Below are 13559 nucleotides of genomic sequence, written 5' to 3'. Positions count from 1 at the left end.
AAATCCCTGTCTGTAGTGAAAAACAGTGTAGTCCTGCTGGTCTGTCCCTGCAGACCAACACAGCTGGACATCCATGTCCAACCCAGCTGCTCTCTGGCACAATGAAACCATCTAGACTGTGTTAGCTGTGCACGTGCTGGCAGAAAACACTGTTCTTCACCACTTCACGTGCAAACATTGAATCTCTTAAGGATCTGTGTCACACTCTGCATTGTGCAGTTTAAATGGGCTGGAGAAACACCCCTTATATAAGGAGCCAAGGGTTCATTGTTAAACTAATTAATGCATTAAGGGTTTAATCAAAATACAACAAATATTTGGTTTTAATCCGGCTACAGTGATACTAACCCTAATTGGATAATTTGGACTATAATTGTTAATTTCCATTACAGCGCAGTTCAGATTTGTGTGCACCTGCTTTTAAGTCTCTGCCGCTTTCCCTGGCATTGTACTGGTGTGGCTGCTGTTGGTGGATTTGCTGGGAGGGTGATGCTGATAGTGGGAGTCTCTTCTTCCTTGGTCTTGGGCCTAAGGGGTTATTTTTGCATGCATTCAAGCACTTCTGTCACTTCTTGTTGGTCCACAGGTTTAATTGCACAACGATCTGGTTTTATTAATGCTTGCGCTCTGGGGTAATTCTTCAGGGTAAAACCACACAGCTGTACAGAGCTAAGCTAAAGCTTTTGACGAGTCAGACATCAGTTGCTTTACTGTTGACAGGTTTTCTATTACAGTCAGGACTAGTGGGGCCGTCGTCATCTGCCCACTGGACAAGGAGTTGCTTGAGCCAAAACTGAGCTAAAAAGGGCTCAGGCCAAGGCTGTACAGCCTGTCGTGCTGTACAGCAAGGCCATGGCTCACAGCCATGGCAGCACTGTATTTTTGGTGCTGTTGGGCAAATTCCGTGTGACTTTTTAGCAGTTGTGGACTCAGGCTCTGCACGAAGCCCTGTCCCAGCTCCCTGTCCCCTACCATCACATCAGCTTATTTCTGTTCTGGTTACTGCCGCAGGTGAGTGATGTTCACGAGTGAGTGACCTGCAGCACACAGGTGGCTGAGGGTGCTCGGTGCTTGTCAGGACAGTTTCTTTTCCCAGGCACTTTTCCATGTGGTGAGGCCAGCACCTAGCTGGGAACCCAGCGCACCGCAGCTGGGTGGTTCTTACCACTTCTCACGTCTCTCAACACAGCTTTGACTGAAGCTCAGGACGTTCACCTGCACCTGACACCCCTCAAGCGCCGCTTGGAAGACGTAGAGAGGGTTGAGTTCAGCGAGGTGAAGCCTTTCCTGCTCCCCCTGCTCCACGTGGTGTGTTTGATCTGGGTCACCTCCAAGCACTACAACATGCCCGTGCGGATAGTGGTGCTGCTCCAGGAGATCTGCAACCTTCTCATTGAGCAGGTCTGTGGCTGTGATGCCTGTGTTTGCAGTCCCCTGTGTCCCCTCTCCCCTTCTTCCTACTGTCCTTCCCTGGAAAAGTGATTCTGTAGGCAACATTTAACTTAATAAACAGGTTCAAATGTGTTCAACACAAGAAGTCCTTGTTTTCCATGATGGCAGAAGTGACCTCTCAGGTGTGATTTTGCTCTTCCAGGCCCTGGTGTACCTGTCTCCAGAAGACCTTCTGAAAGGGGACATGGAGGAGAGCCTGGGCAAGGTGCGAATGGTGCTCGGTATCCTGAACATGTTCAAAGAGGCATTTGAGGAGAGAAGGGAAAAACTGCACATGTATTATGAACCAGGCCAAGAAGTGAGGGAGTGGGACTTCAGCTCCACGATGGTGTTTGCGAGGCTGGACACCTTCCTGAAGAGACTGGAGATGGTGGAGGTGAGACTCTGGTCTTGAAAAACATTGCAAACCTTCAGGAGAACTCTGTAGCCAGGAGATCACTTGCTGGCATCTTTCCTTTCTATAGCTTCACCTGATACCAGGGAATGGGGCCACTCTTTTGCTGTTAGGTCTCCTGTTACAGCGAGTCTAAGACTGTGTTTTACTATGTCCTGCTCAGTGCATATGTAAGCTGGTCAGGTTGATAGGTGTGTTTTTTGCTCTCAGGAGTCCCGTTGGACTCCTTGCTCCTGTTGGGGCAAGAAAAGGAGGATTACTGGAGGTGTGGTTTGCACAGCTGTAAATAAAGCAATGTAATCTCCCAGGTCTCCTGGTGCCATCAGAGACAGATTTAGGTTATGGTTGGACTCAATGATCTTAAGGGTCTCTTCCAACTGAAATGGTTCTATGATTCTATGACACCCTAGAGCTGGGTCCTGCCTGTCTTGGAGAGGCCAGATGGTCCCCTCAAGGCAGGATCCCCTTGGCTGTGCCACGTGGGCCTGGGGAGGAGCAGGGACACGTTCCTCACCAGGTTGTCCCTTCGCATCCTCATAGTCCATCAAACTGGGGTGCTGTGGCTCAGGGGTGTCCCTGTTTGCCAGATCTGTCACCTGAGGCAGGGACATTGGGGTGTCATCCCTGAGCTCCCAGTGTGGCCAAGGGCTCCTTGAGCCACAGGAGATGTTCTGCAGAGAGCAGGTCTGAGTGTGAATGTGAGAGCTCCCTATGCTCTCCTTACCACATGGCTGTGTCTGGAGACCACAGACATACAGACACCATATGTACCTGTTATACAGACACTGTATATACCTCTTATACAGATACTGTATGTACCTCTTGTACAGACATTGCATGTACCTGTTATCTCTCACGTGGCTAACCACACACATTCATCTGCTCTCCACACACTTCCCAAATGAATTTCTTTGTTGATTGTTGCTGCGTTCTCAGTGTGTAGGGTTGGATGGCCAGTGTACAAGTTGCTGGTGTTTGCAGTTTTACTGCTTTAAATGTGCCATACTTTTATGTGTTCCTTAATTAACTATGTTGAAAACTGTCATGACTGGTGCCTATTTTAAAAGTATTCATAATGATGGTTTCCAGTAGGGTTTTATGTGAAATAAACCAAATTATGCTGGTCAGTGTAGAGAGGAATATAAATAGACACAGGAATAACTGCAGGTTATCATGAGGACAGTGTTGGTGACAGGTTTACTGGGACCCTGTAAAGGCTCTGGGGCACTGACTGCTGGGATTCCATGGATGCCATGGGCACACTGTGGATATGGGCTGCAGACAAAAGCCAGTGGGGAGGTTTTGAGCTGGGGCACTGTGCGTTTTGACCAGTGTCTGTTTCCTCCTTCCGTGGCTGTCCCACACTCCAGGGACAGTAGAAGCTGCAGTATCTGGAGTCAGAGGGAGAGCCTGCGGAGTGAGCTGTAAAACAATAATTAAAAGCATAGTGCACACCAGCCTGTTAATGAGGAAAACTGCTGCATCTCTCTCCGTCTCAATTTCCCCTCATCACTTCATTTCAAGCAACCTTGCAAGACAAAGCAAGGGACAACTGGTATTTCCACATTATTTTTTTGCCTTACTAGGTATTTGTTCAAGCGGATGTGCTGGTGTGTCGAAGTGAATATGAATGCATATGTGCATTTGTTTTCGAATTTTCATAAAAGCTGCAGTTACACTGGTGCATGGGTAGCCCATGAGCACGTGAAGAGGGAAGGATCCCTTTCCGTTGGTTCGTTGCACTGTTTCATATTACGTGTCTGTGGTAAAACCTGCTGCCCTGCTCGGGTGGCCCCAGGACAAGTGCAAGCAGAGAGTGGCCACCAGTACATTCCTGTGCACATTTCTCCTGGTCCTCTGAGACAGTGGATGTTCAACCAGCCCTTACTTGGCCCTACCTAGGGAGACAGATGAGGTGGGATGGCAGCAGAGCTGCCCAGTGCTGCCACCACCACTGGGGGAGCGGGACATTTTCCCAAGAGGTGACACTGCCAGGCTGCAGAGGATGGGAAGGGAAGGACCCGTGTGCCACCTCAGCAGAGAGGGCCAGCGGGGCAGGTGCTGCAACACCCACTTGGACATGTGGAGGTTTGACTGTGCAGGAGCTTTGGACAGTTTGGGTACCTGTAAATATTAGAAATCTGTCCTTGGTTAATACCTATAAAATTGGGATTCTTAGCTATGCTGGATGACATATAAGAGTCTCATATCCTGCTTTGGATCTGTCCTCTAAATACCCTTAAAAGTGATTTTACAGTTGTCATGGTATTTCTAGTGGCTGCAGCAGGTCTCACTGGGCAGGGACGTGTTATGAGCAGCCACTGATGCTCAGGACAGGCAGATCAGGCTCCCCCCTTCCCATCCCTGCCACCCAACCTGAGCACCAGCGCTGTGCTTGGGAAAGTCCCTCAGCAAGTGCAACTCTGTCGTGACAACTGTTGTCATCTTCTTTTGTCAACATCATGACCTGTGTCTCCCTCTGTTGACTTTGAAGGATCTCCTGGCAACTTCCTTGGACTTGATGAAACTGGAGAAAATTGAATTCAGTGGGATTAAAGGGAAGACCCTGGGCCAGCAGGTCCTGGACATGTATGAGGAATTCCAGGAGGCATACAAGGTGTTTTCAGAGCGAACTTATGACTGTCTTGACCTGACCAACACGGTAGGTGGGACCAGTTTGCGGGAACATCAGGAACATGTGCATGTTTCCAAAGCAGCAGTTTCCTGCTATCTTCTTCCCAGCTCTTTCCTCCTTTCATTATGATCTGATCTGGTACTGGAGGGAACAGGGAGCCGCTGGCCTTTCCTGCAGAGATTTGGGACTTCTTGCACGTCTATATCTAACATATCTTGCTAGATCAGGACCTTAGATCAGTGCAGCTGGGAAACTGGGATTTCCATGAGTTATGCACAAGCTTTCGCTGTACGTGGTGCTTACTGAGGTATAAGAGCTATACCAACACCCACATCTCTTTGCTTTCCTGCTCTTGGTATTTACCATGTTTCCCCAAAAATAAGACCTACCCCAAAAACAAGCTATAGCATGATTTTTCAGGATGCTTGAAATATGAACCCTATTCAAAAAATTAACCCTAGTTACAGTTCATAAAAAAGTCAATTTAAATAGGGTCCAGGCAGCTATACATGTAAAAAAGTAAGCATCTTTAGCAGCAAAAATTAATATAAGACTCTGTCTTATTTTTGGAAAAACAAGGTAGTTTGCCTGATGAGGGCCAACTCAGATCATCTCTGGGATGTGTTTGCTCCTGCCTAGATGAACACATGGCATCTGGGGCTCTCAGAATTCAAGGATGCTCTATTTTATTATCAGTAGTGCTTTAATTAAAGGAATATTCCCAGCCCTCTGGGACCTGCCTGGTGTGGGGATGGGTGGCTCGTGCTTTGCTTCCTCTGCAGGGGGTGGCACGTCCCCAGTGTTTCTTGCTGGAAAGCTGCTTGCTCCATAGCACCCCTCCTTCAGCAGGGCAGGCACAGAGGAGAGGTGACAGTGGCTCTGCAGGAGGTGGCTTGGGTTTGGTGACCCCATGGCCATTTGTGTGACTCTGAGTCACGTTTGTTCTTTCAGTGCTCTAGTTTTGCACCCTCTGCCACTGCTGGAGCCGTTTTTTTTAGCTAAAACATGGCATCTGGATCTGCTGGAGCTCAGCAGTAGCAATAGTAAAAGCTATTTCCTTGCACTTTGTCCTTTGGAAAAGAGACACATGACCTCATTTTTAGTGGTTTTGTCCAAGCTAGAACAGAAGGACTGTCAAGGACTGTCAAGTTCAGTCTTTGATTTGGACTCTTTTACGTGTAGGAAAACAAATATAGATGTTACTCTTGAAGTTCAAAGGATTTATTACAATTGAAGCAAGAAAAGCAGTGCAAGAAGATGATGGAAATTACAGAAACCCAGTACTGTTGAGTTTGAAAAGGACCTCTGGAGATCACCCAGTCCACCTTCCCTGCTCAAAGCAGGCTCAGCTAGAGCAGGACTGTGACTGGTCAGGTGAAATATCTCCAAGATTACCTATGTCCAAGTGTGGAGACTCCACAGCCTCTCTGGGCAACCTGTGCGAGTGTTTTGAAACTGCCTCACTCACAACCAGCTCACCATGGAACCACAGGCTTGTTTTGACTTGAAAGTAGGTTGGATTTGGGACTCAGCAGGTGCATCCATGGGTTTTCTGGATGATGGTGTGGTCTTCAGGCCAAGTGGTGGGGGAGAGGGTGTGGAAATAGTCCATCTTGCCTGTAGGCTGAAGATAGTGCCATGTGGGCTGTGGAAAGCCCTCAGGACCAAAGGGTCCCTCCCGGAGAAAGGGCCAACATCTCAGCCATGGGACAGCACAGAAATGTTTTCAAGCTTCGTGAGGACTTTGCCACGTTGCGATGGCTGAAGATTGGCCAGAGGAGTGGCTTAGTTCACGGTGAATAAGAGAGGGCATCTCTGGATCGAGGAGTTACAGGTACCTTCCTAGTGCCATCTTGCAGCCTCACAGCTTGTGTTTTGCCTTTGTGCAGGACTTTGAGCAGGATGCCTTTGGTTTCCAGCAGAAAGTAGAAGACATGGACCGTCGGCTGGGCACCATTTTCATCCAGGCTTTTGATGACGCCTCCAACTTGGACCACGCCTTCAAGGTTTGTTTATCGCTCCCTTGCTCTTCCCTAAAAGGGAAATCAGGGCACCCGGCTCGGTGAAAATCACGCTGAGGAGACCAGGCAGTGCTGGAGCCACAGGCACATGGGGCTGGTGTTTGCTGGTGGGACAGTGGGACTTGTAGCTTTTGGGCTGCTCTTGGTTTGGGATGCTCAGGCTGGTGGGTCCCTCACAAAGCTTTTGGATGCCAGGAGATTTATTTGTGTCTCTCTCTGCGAGTTGGGGGAAATCATGCTTTTTCTAGGATTTCCTGGTGAGAATTGATATTGTTAGTATCAATTTGTTAATATTATTAATACATGGATCTGTTTCAGTTTTGGAAACAGGTTTTCTAGAAACAAAGCTGGTTTATTTATCAATTAATCCATCTTGCAGAAATAATAAATGGTATTTTTTTTAAAAAATCAATATAAGCATTTGTAGAAAAGACTTTAGCAAGTGACAGTGTTTATCTTTGTAAGTTTTTTGAAAAAAATAGCAAATTTTGAAGGATTTGAAGAACGACAGTTGGAATGTGGTTCAACCCCAGAGAAAGTCTGAGAGGCCCCGTAACAAAGGGAGCAAATTTCCTTTTTCCAAAGTGCCCATCGGTGCGGACAGTATTGAAGCATCTGGGCTGGGGAGGAAGGTCCCAGCTGATCTCTCTGCAGGAGTCGGGGTTGTAAATTTTTCCCCTCTTCTTTTCCTGCGTGTTCACCCCAACAGCTGCTGGACATGTTCGGGAGCCTTTTGGAGCGACCGGTAGTCGCTGCAGATGCTGCTGGCAAATACTCCGTCCTCATCAGCATGTTCAGCAGGGCCCTGGACCACGCCAGGCTGATCTACTCCCGGCACATCCAGGCAGAGCTGAAGCTCGGTAGGTAGAACGTGCTGAGTAAAATGGGTTTTACAGGGAGTTTGATTGAGATTAATTTGGGGGGGAAATGATTTATTTTTCTAAGGAACCCAAAACTTTACAAATTGCAGATGTTTTCAGCCTCTGTAGCTCCTAGTGGCAATGGAAATGCCTGGGAAAGCTCTGTTCTTAGTATTAAAGCAAATAATTGGTTAGGAGTAAAAATACCCTTTTTCAAATGTGTATGCATGATATGTGACTGGGAATGGAGACACATGCTGAGCTTTTCTCCCAGCGAGGCTGTGACAGGAGGTTTCTCTCCACATTTGTGTGCTGCCTCCAACACCCCATGGGACCTGCAAACCCACTCATGTGCTCCTCAGAATGAATTTATTTTGTTTCCCTTACAATGCTTAAAATGCAAAGTATGCGAGTGGGACTTTGTAACCAAGGGTTTAATCAGCCTTTTCCAAGTTTATTATTCCCCGTGACTGTTGGCACAGGGGGGAATGGGTGGATTTCTATCAGATTATGAGGATTCAAGTGTGTCATTTTGAACAATAACCTATTTACTTGCCTCAGAAAGATCATACTGGAACGAGACAAGTCCTGGACTGGAGAGAATCATGGAGAGAATCATTTGCTGTGAATTTGGGGTTATTGTTCTGTGGCTGTTAGATAAGACGGACAGAAGTAACTCCTGGTCAGAAATCCCTATGTCAGTGTTTGTGAGGGGCGGGGAATGTGTCCCAGGCAAGGGACACCTCACATCAGCTCAGGTTTGGACATAGTCTGGGCTTCTCGTTCGATCTCAGCTCCTTATTCAAGATCCAGAGGCACTCGCCTTGGTCACAGACCTACATCAGTGTGGCAGATGTTGGATTTAAGGAAGGAAGCTGGGAAATCAGAGCAGTTTTCTGCAGATGAGGTTCTGTTGTTGCATCTTTGGGGTTACAAGTGCAGTGTTCAGTCAAACGCTGTTCCAATGTGCCCTCCCCAGGATCCCCCCCTGTGCACAAGAACATGCCGCCGGTGGCTGGAGCGCTGCGCTGGGCCCAGGAGCTGCGAGCGCGAATCCAGGTGCCGTTTGATCACTTCAGGCACATCCCACATCTGTGCGTGTCTGTTCCAGCTAAGTTGCTTTATGACCACCTTACTATCTTCTCTCTAATCAATCTGATTTTCTTTCTGTGGTGAACATTATCCCATGGTTATAGCTGAAATAATTCTTAGTCAAAGAGGTGTGAAGTGGTTGCACTGGTGCTTTTCAGCTTCCTTGTGATCATTATTTTTTTTAAGAAACTCATTAACTGGATTTGTTTTGAAGCGATTAAGAGGCACAGTGGGCTATTCAGCTTTCAGACATAGTTCCCGGGTTGCAATTGAAAGAGGTATCAGAACCTTTCCTGCTGCAATCCCACTCAGCATGTTCTCCAGGACCTCCTCAGCTGCAAGTCCTGGTTCTGGCATCATCCAAACTGTGAATAGCAGAGAAGTGCTGGGCTGGACTCAGCTGAGATGGATCGATGGAGCTGGGTTTGCATATTGGGGAGCAGACGAGCATTTTGTTGGTCAGAAGAAAACTTTCTCAGCGTTAAACAAAGGAGCCATCTCCCAAGATCAAGGAAAGAAACCAATGCTGGTATATTTATCACCCAAATGCTTGTTATAACGGATGGTGTCAGGGAAGTATGGCCTCATACTCACAGCTGGCACCACATGAGACAACATTTAAGAGCTCTGTAAGCAAGGCAGTGTTGGACTTATGACAACTGAGGATGTTCTAGGGACTGCACCTGGTAGCTCACAGGAATGGCTTCACGTGTGCTGGTCAGGATTCTGTGTAAATGGATCCACTTTTTTAATGTACTTGACCGTCACTGTACCATGTTTGTAACCTTCTCTCACTGTATCTTGCCATTAAGTGTCTTTAAGTGCACAGTTATTCTGCAGCAGCAAAGACATTGGTGCAATGAAACAAACTCTTGGGCTGTTCCCAGCACAGAGCCCAAGTTATCATGTCTGATTTGAACCTAAATGGCAAATTTTTGTCCACCATGAAGGACCCAGATCTGCATTTCACACTGATTTTCTGTCCTCTGTTTAGAGTAGTTAATAACATGCTCTGCAACGGTGGTGACATGATGCTGTTGAAAGGGAAAAAGGATTAAAAAGGAGAAACAAAAGTGGTTTTGCTGGGATTTACTTGGATTTGCTCAGAGGACTTGTTTACTTCCAGCAGGTTTCTCAGCACTTGCCCAGCGGTGACTGCTCAGGCGCTCCTTTTTTCCAGCTTTTGGTTAAGTTAATTCAGGTTTTGTCAATATGTCCTCCAAAATCAACAACCATCTTGAGGAAAACTTGGATATTGTAGATGAAACAGTGGGGAAAAGACAGCATGATAAGAATTCCTCTGGCCTGCTGTTCCCTGGGCTGTACAGCCCTGGCAGCGTGGCCAGGGCTCTGCCTCCCGCACTCTGGGACACCTTTGCTCTTCGGTTTGAGGGGCATGAATTGGGCACCGCCAAGAGCTTCATCTGCCGGGAGCCACACTCTGCTTCTTTCTGTGCCTCTTTGACCTCAGAAAGTGGTGGCTGGTGAGCAGAGGTTGCCCTGCTCTGTGCAAACACCGGAGCATTGAGTATGTTACGGAGACCAGTGTTCCTCCAGCAGCTCTGGGCCCTTGTTCTTCCCCCAGGACGTGGTTCTCATTTGCCAGTTGCCATGCAAACACCCGCAAAAGGGCGCACTGGGGCTTGGAGAGCTTTTGTGCAGTGAAATGGTTTTGGGTGATATGGTGGGGGTGGAATGTAAGATCCCCAGCCAGGCTCTGCCTGCAAGGTGGTGGGTGGTCTTGGGAAGGGGTAAATAGAGACTGCAGCCTCACAGGGCTAAATGTAACGCTGAGCTTGTCTGTTGTGCCACCAGCTGCTTGGACTCTGCTGAAGGAAGAAGGGTGATAGAGAAGTATGAAGAAATGATCCAGCTGCTCGACAGGTAAGTGGTGGCTCAGGCAAGACTGTAACTATATGAAAAAAAGCCAAACCTTATAGAATCATAGAATTGTTTTGGTTGGAAGAGACCCTCATGTCCATCCATTAACACAACCCTGGCACTGCCCCGTGTCCCTGAGAACCTCATCTCCACGTCTGTCCACCCCTCCAGGGATGATGACTCCACCACTGCCCTCGCAGCCTGTTCCAATGCCCGACAGCCCTTTGGGGAAGAAATGTTTCCTAATATCCAGTCTGAACCTCCCCTGGTGCAACTTGAGGCCATTTCCTTCTCCTTCTCTAAACCACCTTTCAGCACATTTGCAAGCCCAGGGCCTGAGAATGTTTCTTTCTAAGCCAGAAGGAATTTTGTGATGAGAGAGGAGGGGGAATCCTTTGCTACACACCACAGTCTTTCCATGATATCTTGAAATGAGAAGTTTGCATGGGAGGGACAGGGGCTGTGCAACCCAGCAGAAATGTTGGAACGAGATTCTTTTGGATGTAGGAGATGCTGTGGTAGAAAACCTGAGCTGACCAGAAGTCTCAATCCACTTGTGCCCATTCACAGTGTACTTACCGTGGCTGTAATGTGTGTATTCCACAAGTGGGAGTGGGATTCGTTGCACCTCACTTAATATCTTAATGTTTGATGCTAAAACTGAACTGATTGCTCTGAGCTTTCGAATGTTTGTCCCCAAATTTGAATCCTCTGCTAAGAATGGTACTTGGGGGATCTTTGTTCTCCTGACTTGATGCTGTCACTGGTTTTCAGGTGTTTGTCTTTGAAGCCAAGATCTTTATGGAGGTGGTGTGGGTGGGTTTTAAATATTCCTTGATGTTCTTCAGCCCTCAGAAGTGGACTTGGCTTTTATTTGGTTATATGTCTTGGTGTGCGGGCTTGGCAGCTATGTGGTGGATGTTTTAATTTGTTTGTTTGTTTTCCGACAGGTATCAGGAGAAGCTCTATGCAGACTGGTCCCAGACAGTCTCTGAAAAATCACAGTACAACCTTACTCAACCGCTTATCCGGCGAGATCCAGAAACCAAACTGATCACAGTTAATTTTGATCCCCAGGTAAGAACTAGCTTTCCTGTCTGCTGGAGGGCACGTCTCCAAGCTGTGCCCCACCGTGCATGGCAAGTCTGGTGGGATCGCTACTAGATCTGTTCTGCTGAGGTCCCTGGAGCATCTGTGATGGGTGACATGAATTAACCATCCCCTTTGTGGGCTCTGTCTCCTGGTAAAATATCAGGATTACAGTTTAAGCAGCACAGATTGTAATTAAAGCCAGAAAGTCTGTGAGTAGCCAGATGTTAACTGGTGTCAACATCTCCAGAGCAGGTTGGTTTGACGCTGGTGTGGGGAGCGTAGGAGCATCATCCTACAGACGTGGGTTCGTGTCATGTTTACCTGAAATCTGAGCTTCCTGAAAGGGTATAAAAATCCCAGGAAAGGTTTGTTTTGTTACTTCAGTGTTGTGGCTGTTGGATTTCCTTAATTGTGGTGCAGAAGGCTTCCAGTAGGTCTCTGATCCCTAGGGCTGCCCTCTCCAGCACAGGGAGGCCTGACCATCCCCCTGCCCAAAGCAGAGGCAGGGTCCAAGCCAGCAGAGTGCAGAGGTGGATTCAAAGGTTCTGGGGCCTGATGAGAGCTGGGGCCTCTCAAATGTGAAATGCCATTTGCTGCGGAGGTGCTGAATCTCAGGGGCCTGGGAAAACATCAAACACTTCCCCCTTTCCCTGGGACTTGCTGCTGTTGCAGAAAAGTGTTGAGGTTCCAGAGCTCATTCCAGCTTGGCTCTCAGACAAAGGATTTGTCCAGCTCCTTGGAATCTCCTTGCTAAGGTGGGAAGCAAATGGCCCCAGGGGATGTTTTCCACCCTTCACCCTGGTGCCAGGGTTTGGAGCCTGTGACGTGCTGAGCATGTTCTCAGCTCCAGTCTCTGAGTGCTTCTGCGCTGCTCTCAGCTTTCCATACCGAGGACTGCCTCATGTCCTCAGGTGCCTGCTTAGCAGCCCCTTCATGCCCTTCAGAGCAGATAGGAGCACCTCATTTTGCCTAAAGGGAGGATGTATTTGCAACCCTTCAACATTAAAGAATCTTCCAGAGCTCACCTTCCATGGAGGAGAGGGAAAGAGGGTAAGACATCCTTGACACCATGGTGGGGATGTCTCAGACATTCCAGTGCATAAAAGGGAGGGGAGTTTGGTTCTATCTCACTTGGCCTCCTGCTCCCTCAATCCCCTGCTTTTCCCTTCCTCCCATCCCATCCTCTTCCATCCACCTCCTCAGACTGCTCCCTTCACCCTTCTGCGCTCCGTCTTTCTTTCCTCTTCTTGTCATTGTGGACATAGTCACTTTAGTATTGTAGATACTCCTCACCCCTGCCATTGCCCATACAATATACTGAATTTCTGTCACCCAGCCAACATGTGCAGTTTCAGGAGCATTTTCCCTCTCACAAGCCACTAAACTGAGCAAAGATTTTTTTTTTTGTCTTAGAAGTGATATATTGCGTTGGAAGACCTTGCTGCTCCGTTTGTTGCAGGGACTCACTTCTACTTGGGTTTATAGTTTAATAACCCACTCAATCCCGTTCCATCACAACTCAAAGATGCTTTTGGTTGTGCCTCCTCCTGCAGGCACAGTATTGCTGAAAGACTGTATTGATGAGGATAGCTGAGAGGACCAGAGATCATCATGGCTTTTAGAGGCTGCACAGGGTTTGCTGGCTGGGTAGTTAACAGAGCTATATGTCTTTGATTGGGAAGCAAATCAGAGGCAAAGATCAATGGGAGGGAGATGGTCTGGACTAGGAGGTGTCCAGGCCCTTCTCAGAGCGTGCTGCTTTGTGAATAAAACAGCAGGAACCCCCTAAGATCCCCAGAATTGACGGGAGGGTGTCTACCAGGTGAATGGGGAGGATTGTCTCACATTCAGCTCTCTGCCTTGTTTCTGCAGCTGGTGTCGGTGCTGAGGGAGGTGAGCTACCTGTCTGGCAGCCGGCTGGGAGCCATCCCACCCACGGCAGCAGAAATCTATTCCTCCAAGGAGTCATACCGGCAGCTGGCGGCCAACTTGGAGCTGATGGTGAACAGATACAACAAGGTCCTGAAGACAGTCCTGGAGGTCGAATACCCTCTCATACAGGAGCAGCTGTGGGATATTAACTTGAAGCTGAAGAAGGCAGAAGAAACACTCAACTGGAAGATGGAGGGTGA

General features: G+C 48.0%; 1 protein-coding gene across 14 annotated transcripts in view; it reads left to right on the top strand.

Moving 5' to 3' along the window:
* LOC136109475 (dynein axonemal heavy chain 9) overlaps positions 1-13559 on the top strand; it is a 195468-nt gene that overhangs the window by 6064 nt on the left and 175845 nt on the right. For 7 of the 14 annotated variants that reach the window (XM_071816490.1, XM_071816491.1, XM_071816495.1 and 4 more), the window contains 9 exons: positions 1190-1401; positions 1595-1828; positions 4341-4508; positions 6371-6487; positions 7212-7362; positions 8342-8456; positions 10270-10338; positions 11286-11412; positions 13300-13555. In XM_071816490.1, coding sequence (XP_071672591.1) covers positions 1190-1401; positions 1595-1828; positions 4341-4508; positions 6371-6487; positions 7212-7362; positions 8342-8456; positions 10270-10338; positions 11286-11412; positions 13300-13555 — 1449 coding nt within the window. Of the gene's footprint in view, positions 1-1189; positions 1402-1594; positions 1829-4340; positions 4509-6370; positions 6488-7211; positions 7363-8341; positions 8457-9567; positions 9641-10269; positions 10339-11285; positions 11413-12106; positions 12183-12338; positions 12478-13299; positions 13556-13559 lie in introns of those variants that run through there. The other 7 variants (XM_071816503.1, XM_071816496.1, XM_071816497.1 and 4 more) reach the window with 7 other exon arrangements.

This window comes from Patagioenas fasciata, chromosome 18 (genome assembly GCF_037038585.1).
Source record: "Patagioenas fasciata isolate bPatFas1 chromosome 18, bPatFas1.hap1, whole genome shotgun sequence".
In the NCBI taxonomy this organism is placed as follows: Eukaryota; Metazoa; Chordata; class Aves; order Columbiformes; family Columbidae; genus Patagioenas; species Patagioenas fasciata.
Note: the sequence above shows the minus strand (reverse complement) of the source record. Positions and strands in the feature narration are given on the sequence as shown.